The following is a 25,784-nucleotide window of genomic DNA, read 5'->3' on the forward strand; positions in this document are numbered from 1 at the left end:
AAAAAAAAAAAACTGCCCCCCAAAAATGTGACTTTCTTGACGTACTTTGTTTTTCACAACGTTTTTATGAAAAATGTTAGCAAAATTTTTCATTTGCCACAAAGCCAGCTTTCAGTCACCAAAAAATTTCAACAGACATTTCAGTAACACTTTGTGTGGGGTCGGGAAAAGTCAAAGTCACTAAAAATGTCAAGAAACCAAAAAAACAAACTAAAAAAAACAGGGGGGGGGAGGAGAAAGGGGGAGTCAGTTCTGAACCCTATGAAACAGAAACAACTTCAACATTTTATTCAGTATTTTTAATGAAATGTCTTCTAGCCACCCCTACTGATAGGGTCAGAGAGTTTAAGACCCGAGAGACCTCCAGCTCTCCTAGACTGACCTCCTGCATATCACAGGCAACCCAGCATCCACACACTAAAACCAACAACTGAAACTAGACCAGAGTATTACAGCCCACAGGAGACTAAACCACTGTGGGCCATAGGCAGAGAACAGAGGGACTGAGGTGCACCATTGTCAAAGGTCCCTGCAACACAGGGAAATAATTTAGTGAGACATACCAAGTTGGGCCAACTGGAAGTAAATGAGTGAGGCTGTAGCCAGTGGTTAAAGAGAGACAAAAGAATACTAAGATTTATTTTCATAAACATATTTTGAACCTTCCAGAATGACAATTCAGGTTGGGGGTAGGGGGGAGATCAGCATACAGAAGTACTTGAAAACTGGTGGATTGTAAAGAAGCATTGGAAGAATGAGAGAGAGGGCACTTTGTTCTGAGCACAGGGGTGGAATATAATAAAAGGCAGAGAGTCTGAAGTGGGTAAATGAAACCAAGGGAATTGTCAGAGAACAAAGGAGCACAAGAAGAAAGAGAAAATGCTAAGATGTTGGTGAAATACAGTTGTGCAGAGGCCAAGAGACACTGTGAAGAAGGATGTTTAGATTAATGCAGATAGCATCATGTCACATTATTGATGTGTATTATTAGAAAGTAATTACTAGGTACAAAGGGGTAGTGTACAATTATTAGTTAGTTAAAGCAGTGCTCTGGGACACAGGGCACCACATGCTGAGTGTAACTATTTCGACAATAAGATGCACTGTCAGAGTTGCTGTGGGGTACCTGTGATCTTGGAATGTGAATAAAGAAGCACAGTTTATACGTTAACTCAAATGTATTTGAAAGAATTACAGATTACAGGTAAAGATGCAGAAAAGAAACACATTCTAGTTCTACACATTTACAGAAGCGTGGAGGCAGATTAAATAATTAAGAAAAGGAATTTAAAGATAATCAGAATTTGATATCTCAGCTGTACATAAATTCAGCACTCATGGATCCATCACCCAATTTGCCATCGGAAGCAGCCTCATGTACGATACTGATATATGGAAGCCAAAAAGTTACTATACAGAAAAAGAAGAGGATGGCTACCATCTAGGTCGATGAAACAACAACAGAAAACAACTGGACATGGTATATGCAAAGATGCCTACCTCATCGGACATCAAAGTAGCAATGGATCGACCAATCTCATGGTAGGACTTAGCTTTTCCCTTCGGACCCAGCAAAATGAATAGAAATCTGACCAAAAACAAACGGATCGTTACCATTCAGGATAGCAAACTGCATCATTTACTCATTGTACCACAAATCCATCTATAATAAATAAAAGGAGTGAACACAGAGATTCATCTTTACAAGGATCATACTGTAGTAGTTAGAGATGCAATCCATTCCACTTCCCTGTAAAACACCCACGATATAATCAGATATTAAGAGTGAGATTTTCAAAAGCACTCCACCTTGACCTAACTGCTCCCATTGAAGTCAGTGGTAAAACTCTCACGGACTTCAACGGGACCAGACGTAGGCTAGCACTGGGCACATTTGAAGACCTCACTCTAAACCCACAACGCAGTTGTATTTAATCAAAGAACCAAGGTGAATCTTGTTTCAGTGTACAGTAAATTCAGGTAAAAGTTGCAGGAAATATGAGGAATCCAGGAAAATTTGCAAAATGCATTATTTTAAGCGTATGGCTTGGGTTTTCAGAATTGCAGAGTCACCTCAGCTCCCTCTGATTTCAATGGGAGCTCAGCCCCCTTCATAGGACATTGGCCCACAGGAGGAATGAGAAAAGGCCTTTGTGTCAACAGCATAACTAATGTATTTCTTCCTCTGAGATTCACACACTTCAGATAATCAAAACTGGCTACACTAGCAAATTAGGGGATCAAATTCTTCCTTCCGTTTATGTGGTCCTCAGAGTCTTTCCTCTAAAGACCTAGGTCACTACACACACACACACACCCCGGCTCAGATATCAAGCAGGTTTCTTTGTATTTTCTTCATCAGACAAGTGCTGTGATGGCACTACACAGAGGGGTCTGGCCCCCAGCAGCAACCCATGCAATCTAAGTCATGAGCCAAGTGCAGGCAGCAGCTAAAATGCAATACTGTCCAAGTGTGATATAGCCCAGAGGTTCCCAAACTGGACTCTGCAGACCTCTGGAAGTCTGGAAAGCGCTTGTTGATGGTCACATAATGCTGGCCCCTTTTTGTTTCCCGCTGCTAAATTCCCTTAGAAGGACAGCTACGTTAAATACTTCCCCAACATTGTTCCTGTTCCTAGATAATCCTGTATATGATGGGTGTCGTCACTGCAACGGCTGGAGAAGGGATGGAAAGAGAGTCCCTCAATTTGTGGAACCCAAGCAAGGCAGAATTCTAGCCCTTGTGCTCAGGGAGGGGTGCATGGACTGCTCACTCCCATATCCCTCAGAGCTCCCCTGTGCTCCCAAAAAGGGTGGGACCACGACTCTCCTCATCCATCAGTCAGCAAAGCAGACTGGCCTCCTGAGGTCACCTTAGAAGGAGAGCAGCAGGCATCCAGGCCAGGTAAGGCAGGTGAGCTAGAAGGGCAGTGTGGGGTGCATTTGTGATGGTAAGAAACTGTTTTCAATTTCTTAAATGATTTATTAAAAACAATATCCTTGAAAACATCTAATATTTCCTTTCTAGAGCCATCAATCCCACAGAGCTCAGAAACACACTGCACTGCATTTGCTCATCAGTGCTTCTCTGGGGATGAAATATCTGGAGGATTCAGCATCCAGGACAGCTACTCATGTGTGAAGGAAAACTATTCTTTTAAATCAGCCTTTAACTCTTAATAATTTAGCTAAACTGATTGAGCCTGGCACGCCTTGTGTTCCTGGTGGGGATACACAACACAGCCTTGCTGATAGTAAATGCTTCATAGCCACGGTTCATGGCAGATATTCATGTAAATGGATTATATTTTTAATTTACACATATTGCAGGGATCACTATCTACAATATACTAAGTGTTAATCCTTTATTTGATACCTGTTGGACAACAATTGCTTATTACTATGTGCACACTTACTTGATAATATCTTCAATATGAAATCATTGCTCATTACCTTCTCTGCCTTTGCTTCTAATAACTGCTCATGTATTTAGAATGAGAGAAAGTAGCATCCAGAAAGCTCAGGCTGCCAGAGCTGAGGTGCTAACAAACAACCTGCTGACCTGTTATCTAGGTCTTGCAGCCATGTTTTTATTTTTAAAAGGTGCCAGACTGACAGCTGTCTATCTACGAACAGCCACAGTCTAGGCAGCAGGAATGCTAGCTTCCTACATTCACCCTGCCCCTGTAGCTCACCCATGAATGAGCTGGGTCACAGCTGAGCAATGGAAGGGTAGTTCAATCCCCAGGCCTGACCACTGGCATCTCCACTGTGCTTGCTGAGAAGAATGCCCATTCATTTTGATGACAGTTTTGTGATATGGCCACCTGTTCCATGGGAACTGATTTGAGACAATGTAGGCCAGACAACGCCAATCTGGCATCCAATGCAACCTCAATATGAAAGATGCTGTTATCCAGTTACCAACCTAGTCCCTTAGCTCGTGGTAACAGAAGACAAGACAGACGACCTGTTTTTAGGATTTCAGTTTACTTAGCAGAGCATGGGAATTATTGCAAAAAAGACAATTTTCAGCAAATCCTGTGTCTCATCCTGGGTTTCATGAGGAAACACTACATAGCAGCGCAAATGCACTGTAAATCCATTCGGTCTGGAAAAGGGGTCAAACACAGGCACAACAGCCATATTACTGCACTGCTCTCTAGCAAGAGATTAAGGACCAAACTCAGCTTGATGTAAATGGACACAATCCTCGTGCATCTCAGTGGCAGTCAACACCAGAGATTTTGGTGCCGAAATTAAACCCAGCTTGCTAGAGGGATACACGAGGGGTCAGGTGCCATGCCTGCTTATGCTAAAGAATATGGACCGAAATCTCTACTAAATGGCATAAATAAGCATCAGAGTTCAATTTGAGGGGGAAATGTACTTGTGATGTGGTGTAGAGACCCCACACTGGGTTGAGGCAAGAGCGAGCCACACTGTCCTTGGGCCAAGCCTGCCTGCAATCCCTGTGTGGTAGCTGCTAATCCAGGAGGCTGGGCACTCCATATATAAAAAACCATGGCAGAGCAGGAAGTATCACAGACAAAGTCAGGACTGCCCACACATGGGGAGAACCCCTCTCCCGCCAAAGCTGGAAAAAGCCAACGCAGGAATTTCCTTAAGGGTTAAAGGCAGTTACTTCAGAAAAGGGTGTTGTTTTCTAGTTTGTTTCACTGTTGCTATATATTTTGTTCCCTTGATCAACAAAGTGATTGCACATGCCTCCTTAGCGGAAGGGAAAGGCCAGCTGGGTTAGTTTTCCATCAGAAACCGATGGACACTGGACTGGACACTGCTTGATGGCTGGGGCGCTATTTGTGGTTGATCTCTGGGAGAAGGAAATGAGAACTCCAGACAGGTGAAGTTGTTTGTTTTTTCCTCCTTCACCACACATGAAGATTCATTGTTTGGGCACCTTATCAACATGCCACCCAGCCGGTTGCTTGCATGGTGTTATACAGCAGCAGAGACTGAGAAATGTAAACCCTTGTTGCCACGAGTCAGGATTCCCCAGAGAATGCCCCAAACCTGGAAAAGTTCCAGTGAGCTGCAGTCATTGAGACGAGGCTAATATTCTGAACAATGAGCAAGACACACAAATTGTGTCTACACTTAAAAAAAAAAAAAAAAATCAGACCAAAGAAAAGGATGATCTCATCATTAACCAATGAACTGGGAGTCTGGAGATCAGGGTTCAACTGCCACAAGCTTCTTGTGTGATCTTGAACAAGTCACTAGATTTCAGTTGAGGCTTCAAGGCATAATAATGGTGCTGCAGAATCACAAATTCGACTATGCAGTTCTGTACCGATAACCCCCGCCCAGATACCCTTAAAACTCCTCTCTTGGTGTTTCTTGACCATCTCCCCCCATCTTAATGCAGCAGAGGGGGGAGATCTGAAGGTAATCTGCAGAATTTTAGTCTAGAAGCTTCATTAAGACCCACCCAAGTCATTAGCGTAAATGTGGTAAATAAGTGCTTGTGAAAGTGAGAAATTCATAGCACTGTAGACTTAAAATTAATGAGTAGAGACAACAGTGAGCAGAATAGACACGATTTTAAAAGCCTGGGAAATCCAAACTAATGGGCAGACACAGCACAGGGTGAAGGGCTAATGATGCCTCATGGAAAACTCTGAAAAACATTCTATTGCAAAACAGCTGTTCTTACAGTTCCTTATCTGGATTTCAATTCCCCTGTTTTTTATTGCCAAGGATGGTAAGATGGCATAAGAACAGGGTCTTTGTTCAGCCAGAGCTCATGGGCTCTTCCTACTTGCTTTTAAACAAAAGTTCTGTTTTCATGTAAATATTCTTAGTAACGAAGCCTAGGCAGAATGATTTCTAAATAGAAAATCTTTCAAAGATTTCCATTAAGCATCAGCTGCTCTGCAACTAAACATTATTCTGAAATCAAAACCAAACAACAATTAGAAGCAATAAAAAAGGAATACAGAGCCAATACATAACAGGCAATCAGTCTGCCCGATACAGTCTAAATAACCTATACAGTAAAATGTGTTTGTTCTCCATTTCCAAAGCAACATGAAGAAAAGGAATGAGGATGAAGGGATGCAGAGATTAGCTTTTCACCTTGTGGAGAGCTCAGTGCAAAGCCTACCTGTAAGCCATAAGACTTTGGTGCTTGCATCCTCCTCAATGAATGCCCCCTGCCTCCTTGAAAAGTTACAGCTGATATGTTGTCCATGGGAATCAAGATTAATTTGCTTTGTTGTTGCTTTGAAAGTGGAAGCACCAAGATGTCTAACATACTTTTCTGAGTAGCCATGTTATGTCATCTTATTATTAGGAACTTTTTCTTTTCCCTTGCTTTCCCCCAGGTTGTTGTTTATGACGTTCACTACTTGTGTCAGATCTCAGTTTATGCCCTGATCCAGCTCCCATCGAGTTCAGTGGAGCAGGATAAGACAGCATCCTTGACTGTAAACTCCTTGGGGCAATCACTTGGTTCTAAGAAGCACTCAACATATTTATGGATGCTCAAGAAAAATAGGCTAATTAATTAAGAGCATAAGAAGCAATGAGTGGGTCACCTGGTAAATACATTTCCAATTACAAAATTATACAGACACCCCAAATAAATCATCGCTCACAGTTCTAGACCAACATTTTCAAATCTGGGAGCTTAAAATTAGGCTTCTGACTCCATGTTTAGCCTCCTAAATAGAAATGGGCTGATTTTTAGAGGCACTGAGCAGCTGCAGCTCCCACTGCAATCAGCAACTGGCCTTAGGCTGCAGTACTCCGTACCACATTTGAAGTCCGTGAGAGGGTATGTTTGCAAAGCAATGCAAGTCCAGACAGGGTTACTTTGACTTGGATCTGTGCACTGCAGTATGGATACCAGCACCCTCGGTTTGAGATGGGTCAGAAAATCCTTAACTTAAGGTTAAAATGCAATGTAGACGCTCAACCCCGGGGTTCCCTGATACAGGTCAGCTGACTCGAGTCTCACTAACCCTAGGCTTACATTGCTGTGTAGGTACAACTGCAGCCCAACTCCTCAGAAAAATTAGGCCACTCTACGTAGGAGACTAAATATGGCTTGAGGAAGTCTAAGTTTGAGCACGTACATTTGAAAGTTTTGGCTGCGGTCTTTATCAGATAACATAAAAGGGAAACCAAAAAAAAAAAGAAAAAGGTCCCACCTATTGCACCTTTTAGGATCTGAGAGTTCTGAAGTGCACTTTACGGCAGGCATGCTCACTGCACAGGGAGGTTAAAACAAACGATTGAATGATGAGCTAGTCCATCACAGCCAGAGTGGGCTCTTCTGGGATTTCCTTTATTAGATTTCACAGGATGCAACCACTGCAAATGGCTCCTCATTCCTCACAGAAGCAAGTTAATGAGCCTCCCTACTCTGATTACAACTACTATTTGGCTTGGAGGACAGCAAATGGATATTATTATTTCCTGGAAAAAATGTTAACATGGAAGGATGTATTGTTTTCAATAATGCTCTGGAATAATTTCGTGAGGTTATTAAGCTTTTCTACCTCCAACTTCTCGGCTCTCACTATCAGAACAAAGGATGTCTAATTTTACCTCTACTGAGAAACAATCAGACATGTATTTAAAAAAAAATAAAAGCAGGATCAGGCTAGTGACTGAAGTACTGAAATGTACAGCACCCAGTAATGCTGAGACAGCAAAAACAGTTATTGCTAAAAATAATCCACCCTATTTTTCCCAATGTATTCTGTAAAAAATACCCCATAATATAAACAAATTAAACATACTCAAACATTTCTTAGCATTTCCATTCTAATGCTCCAGTGAAATAGATTTCAGACATGCACACTGCACCATTGTTAATAAGCAATGTTACCTGAACATCAGACACAGGTAAATCTCTTTGAGCCCAGTTCATGACAATTACTGACAAGTTGCCACTTACCCATGATTATTTAACTTGAATATGGGCCATTTTGATTCTGTGTATTTCTGATGTTAGTAATATAAGTTTATAAACTTTAGACCTGTGGACTTTTGACAGATTTATCTTCCCATATCAGTTTTATCTTGTGTCTTAATAGTTTGTTATTCTTTGCTCATGTGAGTACTTTATGTCTCCTCTTATGACATTTCATATGATATATATATCCTCAGACTTTCTCAGCACTATGCAAATATTACTTGCATCATACAGTGGATGCACATTAAAAAATTTTAAATGTCCACGTAAAAACAGGTATTTGCACACTAATGCTTTAAAAGTTATCAGGACATTTCAAACTCAGTATTTACAGTTAATGTAACCTAAATCTGAAAACTGATATTAAAACACTTGTATGTTGTCAGGTGCTAATATGTAATGGTATTAAGTGGTAATTGTGTATTCTCAGTAATGTATATTAATGAAGCACCTCTGCTAGTGAGGTGGAATTGAAAAAGAACGTTATGATTTAACTGCAATTCAATCTGTATGCAGATAACTCTTTTGATTATAACTTTATTATGCTTCACTGGTGCTTTAAGTACATTTTACTATATACTTTTAATACTAATTACTTTCTGGTTTCTGTCTAGAATACACAAAAAATGCAGCACATGTATCTAAGGTTCTACACTTTTTGAAAGTGACATTGCCGTATGTTGCATAGAGAAATAGTATGTAACTGCATAATTAAAGACTGTATTGTTATGCGTATGAATAGACCCTTAACTGTCATATATTTCATTTTGAGAGTTAATGGCCCTGATCCTGCCAATGTTTATGCATATGCTTTATTTTAAACGTATGAGCAATCTCATCCACATATTTGAAGTTAAGTATGTTCACATTTACAGGATCAGGGCTTACATTTTCTAACACAAAAAGGGACATGGTTACTTTAAAAAAAAAATCACACTTCTGCCTGAAAAATCTGCACTCCTTCTAATAACAAAGAACACCTACAATGACTATTATTGAAATATTTTGTCCAATTTATTCACTTTTCATATAGGACACCACTTTTTTTTTTTAATGCCAGGATTTCACCCTTTGCATCTTATCAGTTTCACTGTCCCCCTTTTATTTGTAGGGTTCTTTGAGATAACAACAAGGGAGAGAAAAGCATTTTTAAGAGGAAGAAAATGTACTTATAAAACCAGAAAAAAGTACCAGGGAATTCAAGGATGAGCGTAGTACTTTCTTTCTTTCCCCCCACCAGATTTCAAGTTAATAGTATCCCTTTAGTGTTACATTAGTATGTGCTTATGTATATTCATAGATTAAAGATTATTTTTATAGATTAGATATTTCAATAAATCCAAGATCCCAATTTGATTAAGCAGCAGAAGGGGTGATCCGTTAGCATAGTTCTGACAGTCTTGGTAAAAATATATAAATCCACTGCAAGTTACATTATGGAAAGCAATGGAGAAGGTTCCCTTTTGGGATGGTGTCATTATTTTAAAGGTGAAAACACTTTTCTGATTTATGTTGCATGCTGGGGGAGGCTCTCTTACCGGGTAGGAACGGGGACTTCAGTCAAAGCACCCAGCATAACTGCCTGCTGCAGCCGGACGAAGGCAATGAAAGGGTTTTCCAAGAAGTCTACCTCACCAACCAACACATTGGAGGCCTCAGCATCCCGGGGCAATTTCTTCATAAATTTATTCTTCAGCTGCGGCAGAGAGGGAAAGGGAAAAAAATGGGTTCTCTCATTAGGCAGATTAATATGACTACATAATCAAACTAATCCAATTTTAGCCCCTCTCCTGTTACACTTCCATGATCTTAGAACATCCACCTGAACATATCACCAACACTTCTTTGCAGCCAATATCTAGTATAGCCATGTTATTTTATCTACTGAGTATAGACACGCACACAGTGTTTTTTGTATGACCCACCCCCATCCACTCACAACTGTCAAGCAGAGGTAAGACAGGGAAAAAACACCCACAGTGGTAGTATGTTTCCCCCCACAAGCTAAAAGAAGTCAGATAGTTCTCCCCACTAAAACAGTTAGCAATGCTACCCTTAGGGTGGAGAGCCAAGATGCTTCTGGATGAATGGGGACAGGTCATGCCTCTTCGGGCTATAGTTTCTCTGAACTTCTAGTTTCAGGAAGACAGCACTGCATCAGGTCACCTTGAAGTTTTCATTGCAACCGTAAAGGTTAGAAACTTTTAACAAATGAAACCCTACATTCTGCAGGATCTGATGGCACCAACAGGGAATATGGCCCACTTCTACCTCTTTGTAGAACCAGTCAGTATTTGCATAGTATATATCCTTCTGTCCTTGGCACAGTGGGAAAGCGTTAATGGAAGGATGGAGCACTCTATTAGCCTACCTTGGACTTTTAGGAGCAGAGCTGTGATGCTGATAACCCAGATTTCCCCAATCCCAACTTTCCAGGCCATCCCATTCACTGACCCACTGGGAGCTGTGGCAGCTACTGCAGGAGTTTTCTGTAACTGCTCTGCTGGCCCCAGCTCCTAGGGTGGAGTGCTGAAGCAAGCAGGAGGCTAGCTGGCAATTGCCCTCCACTCTCCACAATGCCCTCTGCAGTCTCAGCGCAGGGCAAAGAATAGCAAAGAGGCAGCCAGGACGGGAGCAGTTGTTAGAAGCAGCCAGTGCAACACAGCTGCAGCATCCACCCATACTCTTATCCTATGGGGGGTGGGAAAGAGATGTGGCCTATTTCCCCCATGACTTTAAGGGACCAAGGAGAACAAAGGCACATTCAACTCTGGGGAAGGAAGGGGTGAAGGGACCAGAGACATCATTAACTCTGGGGAAGGAGCAGAGGTAAAAATTGGGGGAGAAAGCAATGAGTGAGAATTTCAGAGAGGAGAGAAGCAGGACGACTGGGGTGGGGGAAGGCAGAGCAGGAGAAAGATTCATGTGTTCGCATGGAATGCAGAGGAGGAAAAGTCCCTTTCTATTGCTGAAGGAATGAGAAAAGGGGAGATGTCTCATGCAGCTGTTCAAACACCTGCCAGTCTCCCCCAGACACACCAGAAAGGGGGAGCAAGCCCCTTGATCTTCCTCTAATGAAGACCCAGTTTACCAGTTCTCGAGTACGGGCTGGCTAGTGACGCTGGAGGATCAAAGGTCTCCTGCGCGTGTTGCCTCCTTAGTTTTGGATAAACATCCAAACTTCTAGATCTTAATCCATATCCCAAACCTTTGGAGGATCTGCAAACAGTCCTATTAAGTCACATTCTAGTAGTGACTCCTCGCTCTTCTACAGCAAGTCTCAGCAGTAGATCTTAAAAGGGCTTTACAAAGGAAGTCAGTATCAGTATCCCCATTTTACGCCCCAGAAAGCACACAAAGCCCTCTGAGAAGCCGAGGTGAGGCTGCTCGAGATGGCAGGATTGGCAGAGACATTCACAATATTCCCATCTCTCCCACAACTGTTGTACTATCCTGTTGCAGTCCCTTTAATGCAAAACTCTTGCAGCTCTGCGACTGGGAACGAACGAACAAACCAACCAACCAACCACACACACACTCATTTATTTACTCACCCACCCACTCTCCAGTGGAGCTGCAGGAGTTTTATAGTTTTATAAATATATAATTTGGAAAACAGTCTAGAAATTATCATATGCTGAGTAGTTTTCCTGAGGGTTCTTCCATTGATGTGCTGCAGGAGTTATTTCCTTTCTTCTGTGTAATTACAAACTTTTTTTTTTTTTTTAAAAGGCACATAGTGATGCCTACAGTTAGGGCTGCCTAATCATCTCCCCGATGGAATTTTCTTCAGTTGTTTTTAAAACTTTCTCAACCATTTGCCTTTTGAGCTGAGATTTGCTATGGTTGGTCTCAGCCCAAGCGAGACCATTTTCCCACCCAGAGAAGCGCAGGTTGAGCAAAAGCTACTCTTCATAATTGGCAGGGATGTATCTGCGTGAGATCGCCAGCATGCCCTTTGGAAGCCCAGTGAAAATCTGTTTGCATTTGGGTGAATAAAAGGCTTCTGGAAACGTACACTTTTTCCCCACCCCGCTTTCACATGTTAACGGATTCACTCACTAACAATCTCCCAGCATTCTGTTGGCATAACACCTGCCAGAGTGAGTCCAACAAGCAGAATTTCTCATTTAATGTGCAGGTGAGTATGAAATATTATCTGTGAGGGTCTGAGCAGAATTACAGATGATATGCAAAGGTGTGTATGTCAAGGCGAGGATGGAAATTTAGGGGACAAGACCAGCTAATCCATTAAATTTAGGGGACAAGAACAGCCATGCATACCCTCAATGAATTCATGTACGTTACAAAACAAAAACTCAGCTTGTATTTAAGTGTCTATGTGATATTTTTAAAAAATCGAACTGTACATAACTATTGTATTTAAAAGGCAGCAGATGTTAGGCAAGGACTGTTGTTCTTCCCCCATCCTTACCCTAATAATAGACACATTTCCCTTATTCCTGCCACATTATTTAAACATGAAAATAAACACAGCCCAACCCGAACAGATGTAATTGCAGGTAATACTTTAGCTATGCAACTAAAGTATCCTCTGATGCTTCCATAACCAAGCAGACATCCATTATTTCTTAATCAAGCCATCACAGTTAAAGTTTTATCCCACCAGAACAACTGCCAACTTGATGGACTCCATTCCCCTCTTCCTCTGGCTCAGAATACCTTCCTCTCGGAACCAAACTTTGCATGGGAGTTTCAAGCTAAATAAATACACTGTTAATGTGGAATATGTACTTAGAGAAACCATAAACACCACTCTGCCAAATCCTCAACTGTTGTGAGTCAGTGGCGCTCCACTGACTTCAGTGGAGAAATTCATTTTAATGGAGCTATGACAATTTACACCAGTTGAGGATCTGGCCTCATTGCCTCCCAAAAGCCCCAGAGTACATGCAAACAGCATGTTTTAATATTTATAAGCAGGAAAACATTAAATGCATGGGAAAAACATGAGGCTTATGCTAATTCCCCTAACCAAATCTCTGCTCGTTTTAAATTTAGGCTGCTAAATAATTCCCTGCTTGTTAAAGCAATGCTGGAAGAATCAACACATACACAGGAGTCAGGACATGCTCTGCTGAGGTCGTCAAGGAATCCTCTCACTGAGTTCTAGCCAGGGTTGGATTTCCAATTAGGTACAGTAGGCATGTGCCTAGGGGCTCCTAAAAGTCAAAAGTGGATTAAAAGTTTAATTTTTTAAGGAAAACATGAAGGTCAGCTGTAGGCAGGGGTTCCTGAAGGTGCTGTGCTGAGGGGCGCGTAAGGTGTAACTCTGGCCCTGGTTCTAGCTAGTCTGTAAATTCCAGAAGGCTTTACACCGCCAGGAAGGGCTGGGGAGAGAGGTAGTGAGCAGGGTCCACTGGTGCATGGAAGCACAGCATTTCCTGCAGGCTGGCCCTGAGGAGAATCCAGCAGGGACAGACCCGCTGCTGGGGGGAGGAGCAGGCTTGGAAACTTAGTGCCTCCGATCAAGCAGCACGAAGGAATACCTGCTTCCCAGGTCTCTTTCTCCAGGCAACATGCTTCCTTCTCCTTAGCACACAGGACATCAAACCCTATCTCTCTCACAGTGATTCCATTCTCCCCAAGGAGGAGTTGTGAGGAAATCATAGCGGCTCAGGAATCAGGACCTGCGACTTGCTCCCTGTGGGGCTGTGCAACAGGGATTTAGCAAAGCCACCTTTCACAACGCGGATTTGAAACTAGTTTGTGCACTAATTTCTGGGGAGTATCAAGTTGGAGGTTATAGGCACAGCAAACATTGAAAGGTTTGTTAGTATTTGTAACCAATGTTTTCTCAACTTCTGGGGTAAGACACATTGCCGTGCCTCACTTTACAGTGATGTAGCACATCAGCAATGGAGGAATCAGGAATGGTCTAGTTATTACATAGTCCTGCCTTGAGTGCAGGGACTGGACTCGATGACCTACTGAGGTCCCTTCCAGTCCTACACTTCTGTGATTCTGACTCTAATGTTGCCAACTGTACTTGGTGTGTGGATGAAAGTATTAAGATGTATATCTTTCCATCAATATCAAGTGTGCAGAAAGACCATCTATGGTGAGACACAACATGCTCACAGACATTCTCCCAGCAGATGTTTGCTCTCTAGGGATGGGGGTGCCTTTTTAAATGATACTGAAGGCATGAACAGCAAACAGGATCAAAATAAATGGACCACTACTCTCTGAAACACAACCATGCACTTGGCACATACAACTCCCTAAGTCACTGTGTAATCATATTGCTGTAATCTTCATCCTTCCTTGTTCCATGTCTCCCTTTTCTTTGTCACCCTCACTTGTGGTGTCAGGGCTAAAATTTAGGCTATTCAAAAAACAAAGCAAATTAAACTTTTCTAATAAAGTCAGTTAAACTGAGAGCAATGTAGCTACCTACTCTACTACGTCATTTATAAAACCCAGGCACTTTAATAGCAAGAGAATGAATTGTTAAGGACACCATCAATCTTGTACTATCCACATAACAAACAGAGGTGTTATTCCCATCACGTAGGAATATGCATAATCACAATACAAGGAGCCTGATTCTCCACTGCCCAGCCCCTTGTATAGTCATGTACCACAGTGTAAAGTGGGTATAAAATGCTACGAAGTAAGACTTTATACCCATTTTGCACTCACTTTACCCAGGGGTACATGACCGTGCCAAGTGCTGGGCAGTGCAGAATCAATCCCAAGAACCTGAACTCTGACCCATGTAGGGGCCAGGTGGTGATTATGCTGTGCATTACTCAGACAATGTCCTTTATATTGAAGGGATCTCACACCCGAATACAAGATACCAAGGGACAACAAACAGTGACTCTCAAGTTATACCAGGGACTTGGAAGCGGTGAGAGAGGAAGAACCTGAAGCAATCACATATGGCACATGCCTCCTGGCTATATTCTGACTCAATGTAGTTTTCTAGTGAAGACAAGCCCTAACGTTTAGCCTATAGAGCTAACCCTGCTCCAGGGTCAGATTGTGCCCATGCGTACGTGTGTACACATATTAGAGAGAGAAAGAATATTTACACATTCTTCATATTTTCTCCTATTTCCAATGCCAAATAAAATTGGTTTCATTTACAATAATGGTCACTGCTGACTGTTACATAAGGGGATAATCTATTTGGGGCAGCCCCAGCGGTGGAAACCCTGTTTTCTGATCTGATCAGATCAGAAACAGGGAGAAAAATTCTGGTCTTTGCATTCCATCTAAGGTTGGGTAACCACAAGGCCTGTCCTCAAAGGTCCTTTTAAGAATACTGGCTGCGGTCAGCATAAGCACAGATAAAGCCTAAAAGACAGGAGCAGTGCTAGATGAGGTGACATAGGGTTAAGACACCAGTAAGGAAAGAAGTGTTGAGATTTCAGTCACAATCTTAGCAGTGACTCTAGAAACTCAACAAAGTGGCAAAAACACACAAAAGCTTAATGGGGTTTAGACGTTTTATTTATATGTTTCCAGTAATTGTTCTTTAAACAAGACAGGACTGTACCTAAGGTCTTATACTATGCTCATCACCGTTGTATCTGAGTGCCAGAGGGACTTTACTAACCAGCTTCTCCCTGATCAGCCAACTGCCAGAGTTATTCTCATTTATGTGTCTTCCCTGAAAGTACAGCTATAGCTTCAGACTAAAAATAGTTCCTTAGAGCCTGAAGGTTATTCTTCTAATCTCTCCACCTACATCCCATAATTGCACCACTCACGATGTGAGAATACCCACTGGGCAATAAAACAGGCATTGTCTAGGCAACAAAATGTAAGTTTGTAGGCTAAATAACGTAGACAACATAATCAATTACTTTTGACTTCTTAGGTGGGAAAACACTGCAGTAGAAGTCTAATTAAAGAAAAGCATCTCTTGGCTGCTTTCCTGTATCTTCCTGGCAGTAGAAATCTACGAGGACAGGCTTTGGTTTAGCACTGGACTGCACACACTTCTGCTGCATTTATTAAATTAGCCCAAGAGGGACTCCTGCATGGCAGGCCTGTACCCGAGCCACTAGTCCTGCGCATCACACTTCCCCAGTGACAGCAGCAGGAAATCTCCTGGAGCAGCACGTCCATTTTCACGTGACTGCTGCCGCCATGGTTCCACTGGCGGCTGTGCCCGTTTTTGGCAGGGGCAAGGCAAATAAAAAAACAATGGGGGTGTGGGAAAGCAGTGGGAAGTGCAGAGATCAGCACAAGCTGGCAGTGTGGCCTACTATGCAGCCTCCCAAATCAGTCGGACACCAAGCCGTTCTGACACGTTTTTCCAAAATGCTCAGTCTTAAGTCTAATTTTGATTTTTACCATCAACTTCAGTGACAGTTGAGATAGACCAATGCTGAGTCCTTTTGACAATCTAGCCCTTTATATTTACTGCTGCTCCTGGCAGTTTTGAGGTTACTATGAAATAATAACAGGACTTTTTTTTAAAAAAATTATTAAAGAAAGAGGGAGATTTTAGGCACTGCATGGTAGTTCACGGAATTCATAGGCAAAAGAAACCTAGAAGTATACCTGTCCCAGTAAGTCTGGGGAAGCTTTGGCAGACTAGTTAGGGAACAGAGGCAAGGGAGGAGATCCTGCTTGAAAAACAAGCAATCGATAACATGAAACCATGATATGAATCTCTAATTAGCACTATGTCGTCCTTTTGGAGAGCTGCTCCAGAAAGTAGAGAGATTGAAAAAAAAAGCTGATTTAAACATTCTGCTCAGCAGTAAGAACCTGAGGGTGAAATCCCAGTCCCGCTGACTTCAAGATTTCACTCTCAGGGTATGTCTACACTGCAGTTAAACTCCCGCGACTGGCCTGTGTCAGATAATTTGGGCTAACAGGGTTCAGCTGTAAAACTGTAGGGTAAATATTCAGGCTCATGCTGGAGCCCAGGCTCTGGGATCCTCACCCTTCACAGGTTTCAGAGTAACAGCTGTGTTAGTCTGTATTCGCAAAAAGAAAAGGAGTACTTGTGGCACCTTAGAGACTAACCAATTTATTTGAGCATGAGCTTTCGTGAGTCTAAGGTGCCACAAGTACTTTTCTTTTCACCCTTCACAATGTTCCAGAGCTCAGGCTCCAGACAGTCTGAATGTGCACACTGCAATTTTACAGCCCCGCAGCCCAACCCTCTTGAGTCCTGGTCAGCTGATCTGGGCCAGCCCCAGGTGTTTAACGGCAGTGTAGACATTCCCTTGGCTAGACTCTGAGGGTAAGAATCAATGATTCCATCAGGGGATGGCTGGAAAATGGAATTGTTTGTTTGTCCAGGGCACTGGGACTGAAAATAAGAGATTGGCTAGGACTGTGTTTCAGCAAAACAGCCCACATTAAACTTTGCTAAACAGGTTACGCCAGTGGTTCTCAACCAGGGTTATGCAGAGGTCTTCCAGGAGGTACATAAACTCAACTCGGTATTTGCCTTGTTTGACAACAGGCTACATAAAAAGCACTAGCAAAGTCGGAACAAGCTAAAATTTCACACAAACAAAACGAGAAAGTCAGCAATGTTTCAGTAATAGTGTGCTGAGATACTTTTGTATTTTTACGTCTGATATTGGAAGCAAGTAGTTTTAAATGAGGTGAAACTTGGGGGTACGCAAGACAAATCAGACTCCTGAAAGGGGTACAGTAGTTTGGAAAGATTGAGAGCCACTAGGTTAAACATGTGATGATTTAGTTGTTGGTCCTGCTTTGAGCAGGGGGTTGGACTAGATGACCTCCTGAGGCCTCTTCCAACCCTAACCGTCTATGTGGCTAAGTGTTTTGCTGAATAGAGAAACTGAAACGCATGTGTACATGCTTTGACAAGTCAGAGCCTCGGGGAGGAAGCTCAAGGCCTGATGTTTGGGAGGGTTTGTCATTTTGGTGGATCAGGCCCATTTATCCTTAACCTACTCTTTTAAAATGAAAGCACCATAGCTAAGCATTGCAGCAGCGTGCAAAGCTTTTCTTAATTCATTTGCAGCAAGTTCAATGATGGGACGACTGCAAATCGGTGCTTACGATCCATTTTGAACCTCTCCCCCAAGCAGCTTCTAAAAAGATCCAAGTCCTCAGCAGAAACAGCCTAAAAAAATTAAATCATCACAATCGTAACAACTCCTGCTACTTTTTCTATGCGCTGCTAAATTGAACACGTTCTTCTGATCTGACCATTGAGGTCATTAGACATCGAACATTTTAACACTGAACTTCTAAAGGGGCACAGTCAACTAGAAAAATCACACCTCCACTGGACATATTTTTAACCAACTGTTTTTACAAGCCTCCCCTCCGATTACAGGAAGTGAAAGAGATTAATGAACAAACATTATTTCTATTAGGTCAGTTTGTTTACAATGTGCATCTGATAGCACGACGTGTCTCGTCGGCTTGACTGTTTTGGTGATGACCAGCTATACTTTCTACCTCTCGTACTAGCACAAGGCTATCATGGTCATGCACTACACTGAGCGAAACTCACATGCACACTCCTCCTCAGAGTCTGAATGTGGTTGCCAGCAACACAACAGCAGAGACGCTGCCTTCCAGGGAGGCAGGATAACCTTCTTGTGGTTAAATCACTGGCCTAGAAATTAGAAGACCTGGATTCAATTCCCTATTCCACTACACATTTCCTGTGTGACCTTGGGCACATTACTTAATTTTTATGTGCTTCAGATCCCCCTCAGTAAAATACAAATAGCATCACTGCCTCTCTCCTACCTTTTGGCGGTCTTTTCTATTTACACGGTAAGTCCTGGGGAGGAAATGTACAGTGCCTAGCACATGGGGTCCCAAACTCAATTCCCACATCTCCCACTCTGGCACTGATACAGACAATAAATAGCCACCACCACAGTGAGGTTTCCAAGTTTTGGGTCAGCACAGTAAGTGTATTTCCCAGAGCCCTGCATGGAGCCATGAAGCAAGTGGAGTCAGTCAACAGTTTCCTTCACTCTCAGTGAGGGGACCTAATTCTTCCCATCCCAGCCACATGCACCAGGGACAGTGGGCCAGATGAGCACTTAGCTTCCCAGCTCCTGCGTGGTGCTATGGAGCACTGGGCTCCTAGGGGGGGAAGGGGCAGCAAGATGGTAGGTCTTCATTCCCTGGCATTTGTCTGCAGGTCCTGGGAGGGTACTGGGAAACTGAGGCCTTACCTCAGTGCTGCTGCTACTGACAGCGCCAGCTGGCAGAAGCGTGTGCAGGGGGAAGCTATGGCAGTTGGATGCAGGGCGGCCCCAAGCACATTTGGAGATTCTGGTCTCACATCTGCCTTCCCATCCTGTACTGACAACTTAAGTGGTTTGAAATCTAGCATTGTCTGTCTGTCTAAAGTGCTAAAGGACCCGCTGCTGTAGTGGCTTGGGCCAGCCACCCGAGAACAGACCCGTTAGTCAGGCAGACTTGAAGTCAGGCGGCTAGTCTGTGCCACCACCTGTACTGCAGCATCCACGCTGCTATTTTTAGCACACTAGCTTGAGCAGAGCTAACGAGGGTCTGTCTGCCCAGGCCAGGAGGCATGCTTCCAGCTGCAGTGTAGACCTACCCTAAGTCAGTGTTTCTCAACAACCTGCCCGTGGACTGGCGCCAGTCCCCGGTATCGAAAAGGTTGTGAAACACGGCCGTAAGTGACTTAGAAGCACAAGACCCCTAAAATCCCCAAAAATCACTCATCACTTTTCAAAATCTTGGCCTACATTCTTTGGGGCAGGAACAGTCTCTTCCTAGGTGTTTGTGCAGCACCCTACACAAAGGGGTCCTGACTCTGACTGAGGCCTTTGGTGCTACTGCAAAAAACAAACCAAAAACACTGAACGCAGAAGAGGGGAAGGAACTGCCCGAGATACACTGCTCTTCTTCTGTGGCGCCCGGCACATATGGGCAGTATTTCACAGGCTAATCCAGAAGATGACTCTGGGAAAGCAGGAATTTCAATAAGTCAGTCACTAACTACGGCGTTTAAAAAACCTGTACAGCTGAACTAAAATTTTTCATGGAGAACCCCTCAAGCTGAATGGAGAAGCCCTTTAGCTAATCACGTTATTTTAATGACGTTTCAGCTGTTGAGAAGCAGCTTGTAAATAATACTTAGAATTAATCTTAAGAAGAGCCTGTTTGCATGTGTGTGTGTGTATATTAATATTTGATCACTTCTGGCCTAATGAGAAGCTGCCAAATAAAAACCTCTGTCACATGAGCTAAAGTCAAGGTAAACCACACCACCAGTTGCAGAACAACTGCCAGCAGCTCTCTCAGAACTTGAAGGCCTGCAAAAGCTTAAACTGCTTGTTCCTTTGAGACTGTGTGCTGCATTGATGCCAGATGGTGTCAACAGAATACCTACTATGCATGCATTTGCAAAGGATAACTTTATAGGAACTATGACTGATGCTTCTTGTTATTGCTACTTGACTTTGGCTACCAGGCAAATAGCGAGAGCAACACTTACTGATGATCTGAGAACAGCTGAGGGTATGAATGCTATATCAGCAGGGCACAAGTAGCATTCTCACAAAAATATGCACACACATTGTACCTGTACTTGCACACATTTCACTCCCTGTATTTCTGTGCCAATGGGTTTTTTTGCAGTTACACCCTGCTTTGAAAATCTGGCCCCAAACAGAAGCATGAAAGAAAAAAATTTCTGTAAACCTAAGTCCCTGTCACTTGTTTGATCTGACCTAAAAGGAAAGGATTGCACATGCTGTCCTATCCTTAACTGTATACACAGGCCAGCTCTCTGCATGAAAAACCATTACCCCAAGACCCAGCTGCTTTACTGAGGAGAGACAAAACACAATTATTCAAGACTGATACCATTACACAGGTACATGGAAACATTAATATGCTGGGCCAGATTTATAACAAAAGCATCAATAAAACAAGATCAGCGCTACATGCTGTTTGTAACTCATCAGCTGCAGTAAACTTCATGACATGCCTTCCTCCTGTCATCTTTGAAATGCAGGTTACAGCTCCCCATCCCATTGAGCTAAAATCTTTCAGTCACCATCACCACTGGGTTTAACCATCAAGAACGTTGCTTACTTGGGGGGAGTGGGGGAGGAAATTGTATAGTTAGAGTGAAGGAACAAAAGCCCAAGAATGTAACCTTGTGGAAGACATGCTCTAGAAAAGCAAAACTACCAAGGCCAGCTCATTACGCAGAGAGCAAAATTCTACCTTATAGAACACTTTACACTGACTATTTCTCAGAAACGTGTACTTTCTCCATCAAGGTCCTGCTGCTTCACTTTGGAGGAAGGGCAGTTAAGGGAAGGGCAGGTCATGTAAGCTTTACTTTGGGTCAGATCAGAACTCAGCTCACTGAGTAATGCCCAAAGTAATTTTTTTTTGTAAAAACCCAAGCACTGAAAGCTATTTATAGTGATCTTAGATGGACAGAAGCTCCACTTAAAGGACAACAAACAAACTGTACTCCAGCTTAAAGAAGATTTCAGAGTAACAGCCGTGTTAGTCTGTATTCGCAAAAAGAAAAGGAGTACTTGTGGCACCTTAGAGACTAACCAATTTATTTGAGCATGAGCTTTTGTCGAAAAAAGGTTACTTCACTATGGGCCTGACCCAAGGCCCACTGAAGTCAGCAGTCTTTCCATTGACCTCAATCAACTTTGGTTTAGGGCCTCTAAGAGGACTCTGCTGTCTAGTGTTAGTGCTTAGTTCCTCACCAACACCATCACGCCAGTTCCTTGGACCCCATTCTGCTTTCACACTGGTTTTACCATGGTGTAACTCCATTACTTACATGGAGTTGTTGGCAATTCACACACTGCGTGAGCAAAATCAGGCCCTTTATCTTTCTTGGCCTGACCCAACTCCCATTCAAGTCCGCTGAAAGACTCCTATTGACTTTAATGGGCAATGGCTTGGGATCTGCGAGAGGAAGATATTACTGGAGTTTCCACCCACACAGCTGATGAGATGTGGCCAACAGTTGTCTTGTCCAAGCCTCTATGCAGGAGAGGGCATCAATTAGATACCCTAATATTGACTCGAATTCGCACTGACCCCCTGTAAATGTCACAGCAGTTAAATCCCTGGCTCTCCTGGCAGATTAGCAGGGAATCTTTCTTTCCCTGCAAGTACTTGTAAGTGCTGTTTTAGCAAGGAGAGCAACATCAGCATGGTATGATCGCCGAACTCTAGACAAAACAGCTCCCCCAGCTAGAGGGAATTCTTTTGGAGCTGGTCTCTGAATTAAGCACCATTTACCTCTGGCACTTAGAAACACATCACCAATTTAAACAATTCAATACAATGGGATATTCTAATAGGGTGGCTTGCTCTTTAGGGCTGGGGGGCCTAGGGCTAGCCAACCCTGATTATGGAGGTGCCATAGCTGGGTTGAATCAGGCGGTTCCACTATAAAAACAGCATGAAGCTGCAGTGAAAGCGGGCTGCTTGGGGACAGCAGAGACAACTAAGAGTGAGCAGTCCACCCCCATGAGCAACTTAGTTATACAGACATAAGTTGGTGGTGTAGACCAAACTTTAGTAAAGGGCTCTGAAGAGGGGGAGGAATTGTTAGCAGGGTGCCACAGAGTGACCTCTGGCCACAAGATGTCTGACCCTGTTACAGATGTGGATAGTGTTTTGAAATCACCCCAGCACATGAAGTGCCATCAGTTCAATTAGTCATACAAGATTTTAACACAACACAAACTGTGAAATGATACAGTTACAATTTGATCAGAAGGAGGCCAAAACAAACATCCTGAAGATGTATTTCCCCATGAATCTCAATAATAGTAACATTCTAATCAGTTCTCTGTATGGCTAATGGAAGGCTAAATGTTTTGTGGGTGCAAGAAGAAAGGACCTGGCTTCCTTCCACTTCCAAAGTGAACAAATTATGCTATATTGAAACTCTCATTTCTGACAATGGTAGGAGGACAGTATCTATGGCTACTTAAAGGGATGCTGTCAAGTTAAAAAGACTCATTGCTGAAAGAAACATCCTTGCCTATGCTACCAACAACACCTTTCTGCGCATTTTAAAAATCTGATCTACTTTATGCCCTTTTTCCTTTTGGATTTCAGCTTGGGCAATCATAGCATAGTATATTTCACTTTTGTTTCTACTCAATTTCACTTTCAGATTCTTGCCCACTAGCACAAGCAACCAATATTTTGCAACACAAGTGTACTTGTTTAAAAAAAGTTCTCACTGGAATTTTAAAAAAATCATTCTGGAATTCCTTTAGTGCTACATGTTTTGCCTGACCATACTCAAAACCCGTTACACAGAAATGTTGGGGTTTTTATTTTTATTTTTTACTGCTGAATAGTGGGGAAAAAACTGAGCAAGTAAAAACTAGTCTGTTGGGCAATCTGTGTATTTATGCGTATAAACAAAATAAATGAAGTCTTGGCATTAACTAGCCTTCCTGGAAATGTCTGTTTCCCTTTTTTAAAAAGGCGTCAGCTAAATGTACAGGAAGAGAAAGTCATTTGCATTTGAGACCCATGGAGTAAAACTAGGTCATCCATGCTGACAGATCTAGAAATTAGGAATCCCTGCTGGTGATTTGGAAGATTAGTCCATTCCGTTTAAACAGTAAAAATCAGCCAAGCACCCTCACAAAAATCAATCAATGGACTGAGTTCCAAACAGCAGGAAGTCCTCAGCCCATCCCTCCCAGGAAGAGAATGAGTGCTTCTCTGATCCAGCCAATTTCTTTTTAACTTTAGAATTAGCTTTGGCAGAGGCTTCTGTTGATATGGAAACACTGATTTGGGTAAGCACTGCACACATCACACCAAATAAGAAGGGTTTTGTGCATCTCTTTGACTAAGCACTCCAGCTGACCACACTCATTCAAAGCCTTTTTCCATCCTGAACACAAGTCTTGTCAGCTCGAGAACACACTAGTTCACTCTATTATCTATATATCAATACATATTCCATTATGTATACGTTACTGCACATACTCAACAATACGTTACTGTTAACATACCCAACAGACCTCCAATAAGATATCTGTCCATCTTTTCTTCTATTTCAAATATAAGCCACCAGAAAAAAGCCTTTAGGGGTTGCCAAGCTCATTTTAACAAAGCATGAAGGACCAACAGATTTTGCACAGTACTGGGAATGCCAGCACTATTATGTAGTAAAGAGCATCAGATTCCCAGGTTCCTGTGGAGTATTCACTATTTCTTCAAACAGAGGTAGCATTATGAGATTCAAGAGACTGACAAAGGACAGATTCGAATTCACATGAAACATACAAGACATTGAGTTCGACTTCTGTTTGCAGACAAAGATCTGTCCTGTGAGCCAAACTGCCACTGAAAAAAAAAATCCCCAGGATAGACAAAACTATTAAATATAGGCAGTTGACGTATGACCCAACTCCATATCATGTCACTAACAATGTGAGTAAGCTTGTGCCCCTCAAATTCTGTGGGAGTCAGCTGCACAAAGGGGAGGAAGGATCTGTTTATGAATGAGGCCTGAGACAGGGATTTAAGGGATCAGAGCTCTATACACTAACCACCTGTATGACTTTAGGCAAGCCTCAACTACTGTGCATCAGTTTCCTAACAGGGGGGGTGGGAGACAATTAATTATAGGCATATTGCACTTTCCCCCTTCCAGCTAAGGATTGCCAAAGTTAGATTTTAAGGGACATTGCCAGATGAAGACAGAGCCTAGATTTGGATCTTGTAAAAATAAGCTTTCATGTAAGTCCTATAACATTTCCTTGAATTAATCATACATTAGCGCATTTGTAAACGTTCTCCTGCATGTTGGCAACTCAAATATTGCAAGAACATGCCAGTGCATGAGAGCCTACAACAAAACAGAACAAAGTCGAGTAACTACAATGGTGAAAACGACTAGTCTCTTTTCACTGAAAATCAGAGCTAGAGGGGAAGAGAATCTCAGTGAAATTCAGAGACATCACGCTGGGAAGAGTAATAAACACCAGTGAGGACAGAAAGAGGACACAAATTATCTATCGCAATTAAAACCAAAGGCAGAAAACAACAAGATGAGACTCAATGTTTGGCAGAGGCACTTTTCATTTGGCATAGGCATCCATTTTATTACTGTATAAATTCAAACATACAAGAACACGAGCGAATAACTCTGAAGACATATCGTCTGTAACTGGTATACACTCAGTGGGAAGGATAAAGCTGGACAGAAGTAATGCAGAGAAAACCCTCATGTGGTGGTGTTAAACAGAAAATCTGAATGAAGTTTGCAATGCCCATAAGCAGTAAAACTAGGTCACTCCAGTTTTGGGCTGCATACACAGAAGCATTAAAACATCCCAGAGAAGGGATCTAATAGCCCTCTCTTTACAACTCTGCTGCAACAGCACCTGGAATATTGTATTTATTTCTGGGCATCTCGTTACCAGAAGGATGTTGACAAGCTGGTGTCATCCATAGAAGACCAATAAAAAAATGATCAAGTGGTTAAGGGGGATAAACGTATAAGGAAAGTTTTTAAAAGTGCTAAATATACAGTATGTATAACTTGATTCACAGATGACTAGCAGCCCAATCTTCTCCCATTTAAATAAATGGGAAAACACCTATTGCTTTCAATGGAAACAGGACTATGCCATAAGAAAGCATAGGACAATTTAAAGGGGTTGAACACCAAGGAGGAAGAGGAATTATTTAGGGTGATGTGTGGGGAATAAAACTAGCAAAAATGGGGTAAAGTTTGGGTAGTTAGAAGGTTTTTCCTAACATTCACTGAAATCTCTTAGCATGTGGAGTACCCTCTCATCTGAAGTGGTGGAAGCTCCATCCCTTGGGACATTGCAAACTAGGCTGGGCAAAACAC

General features: G+C 42.5%; 1 protein-coding gene across 7 annotated transcripts in view; it reads right to left on the reverse strand.

Annotated features, from left to right (window-relative positions):
* The window catches only part of SLC4A4 (solute carrier family 4 member 4), a 260,588-nt gene that overhangs the window by 83,241 nt on the left and 151,563 nt on the right, over positions 1-25,784 (reverse strand). For all 7 annotated transcript variants that reach the window (XM_084625777.1, XM_084625779.1, XM_084625778.1 and 4 more), the window contains 2 exons: positions 9,484-9,641; positions 1,501-1,588 (listed from right to left, as the gene is read on the reverse strand). In XM_084625777.1, the coding sequence (XP_084481903.1) occupies positions 1,501-1,588; positions 9,484-9,641 (246 nt within the window). The remainder of the gene's footprint in view (positions 1-1,500; positions 1,589-9,483; positions 9,642-25,784) is intronic.

Source organism: Lepidochelys olivacea (genome assembly GCF_965140295.1).
Source record: "Lepidochelys olivacea isolate rLepOli2 genome assembly, chromosome: 4".
NCBI classification, from domain to species: Eukaryota; Metazoa; Chordata; order Testudines; family Cheloniidae; genus Lepidochelys; species Lepidochelys olivacea.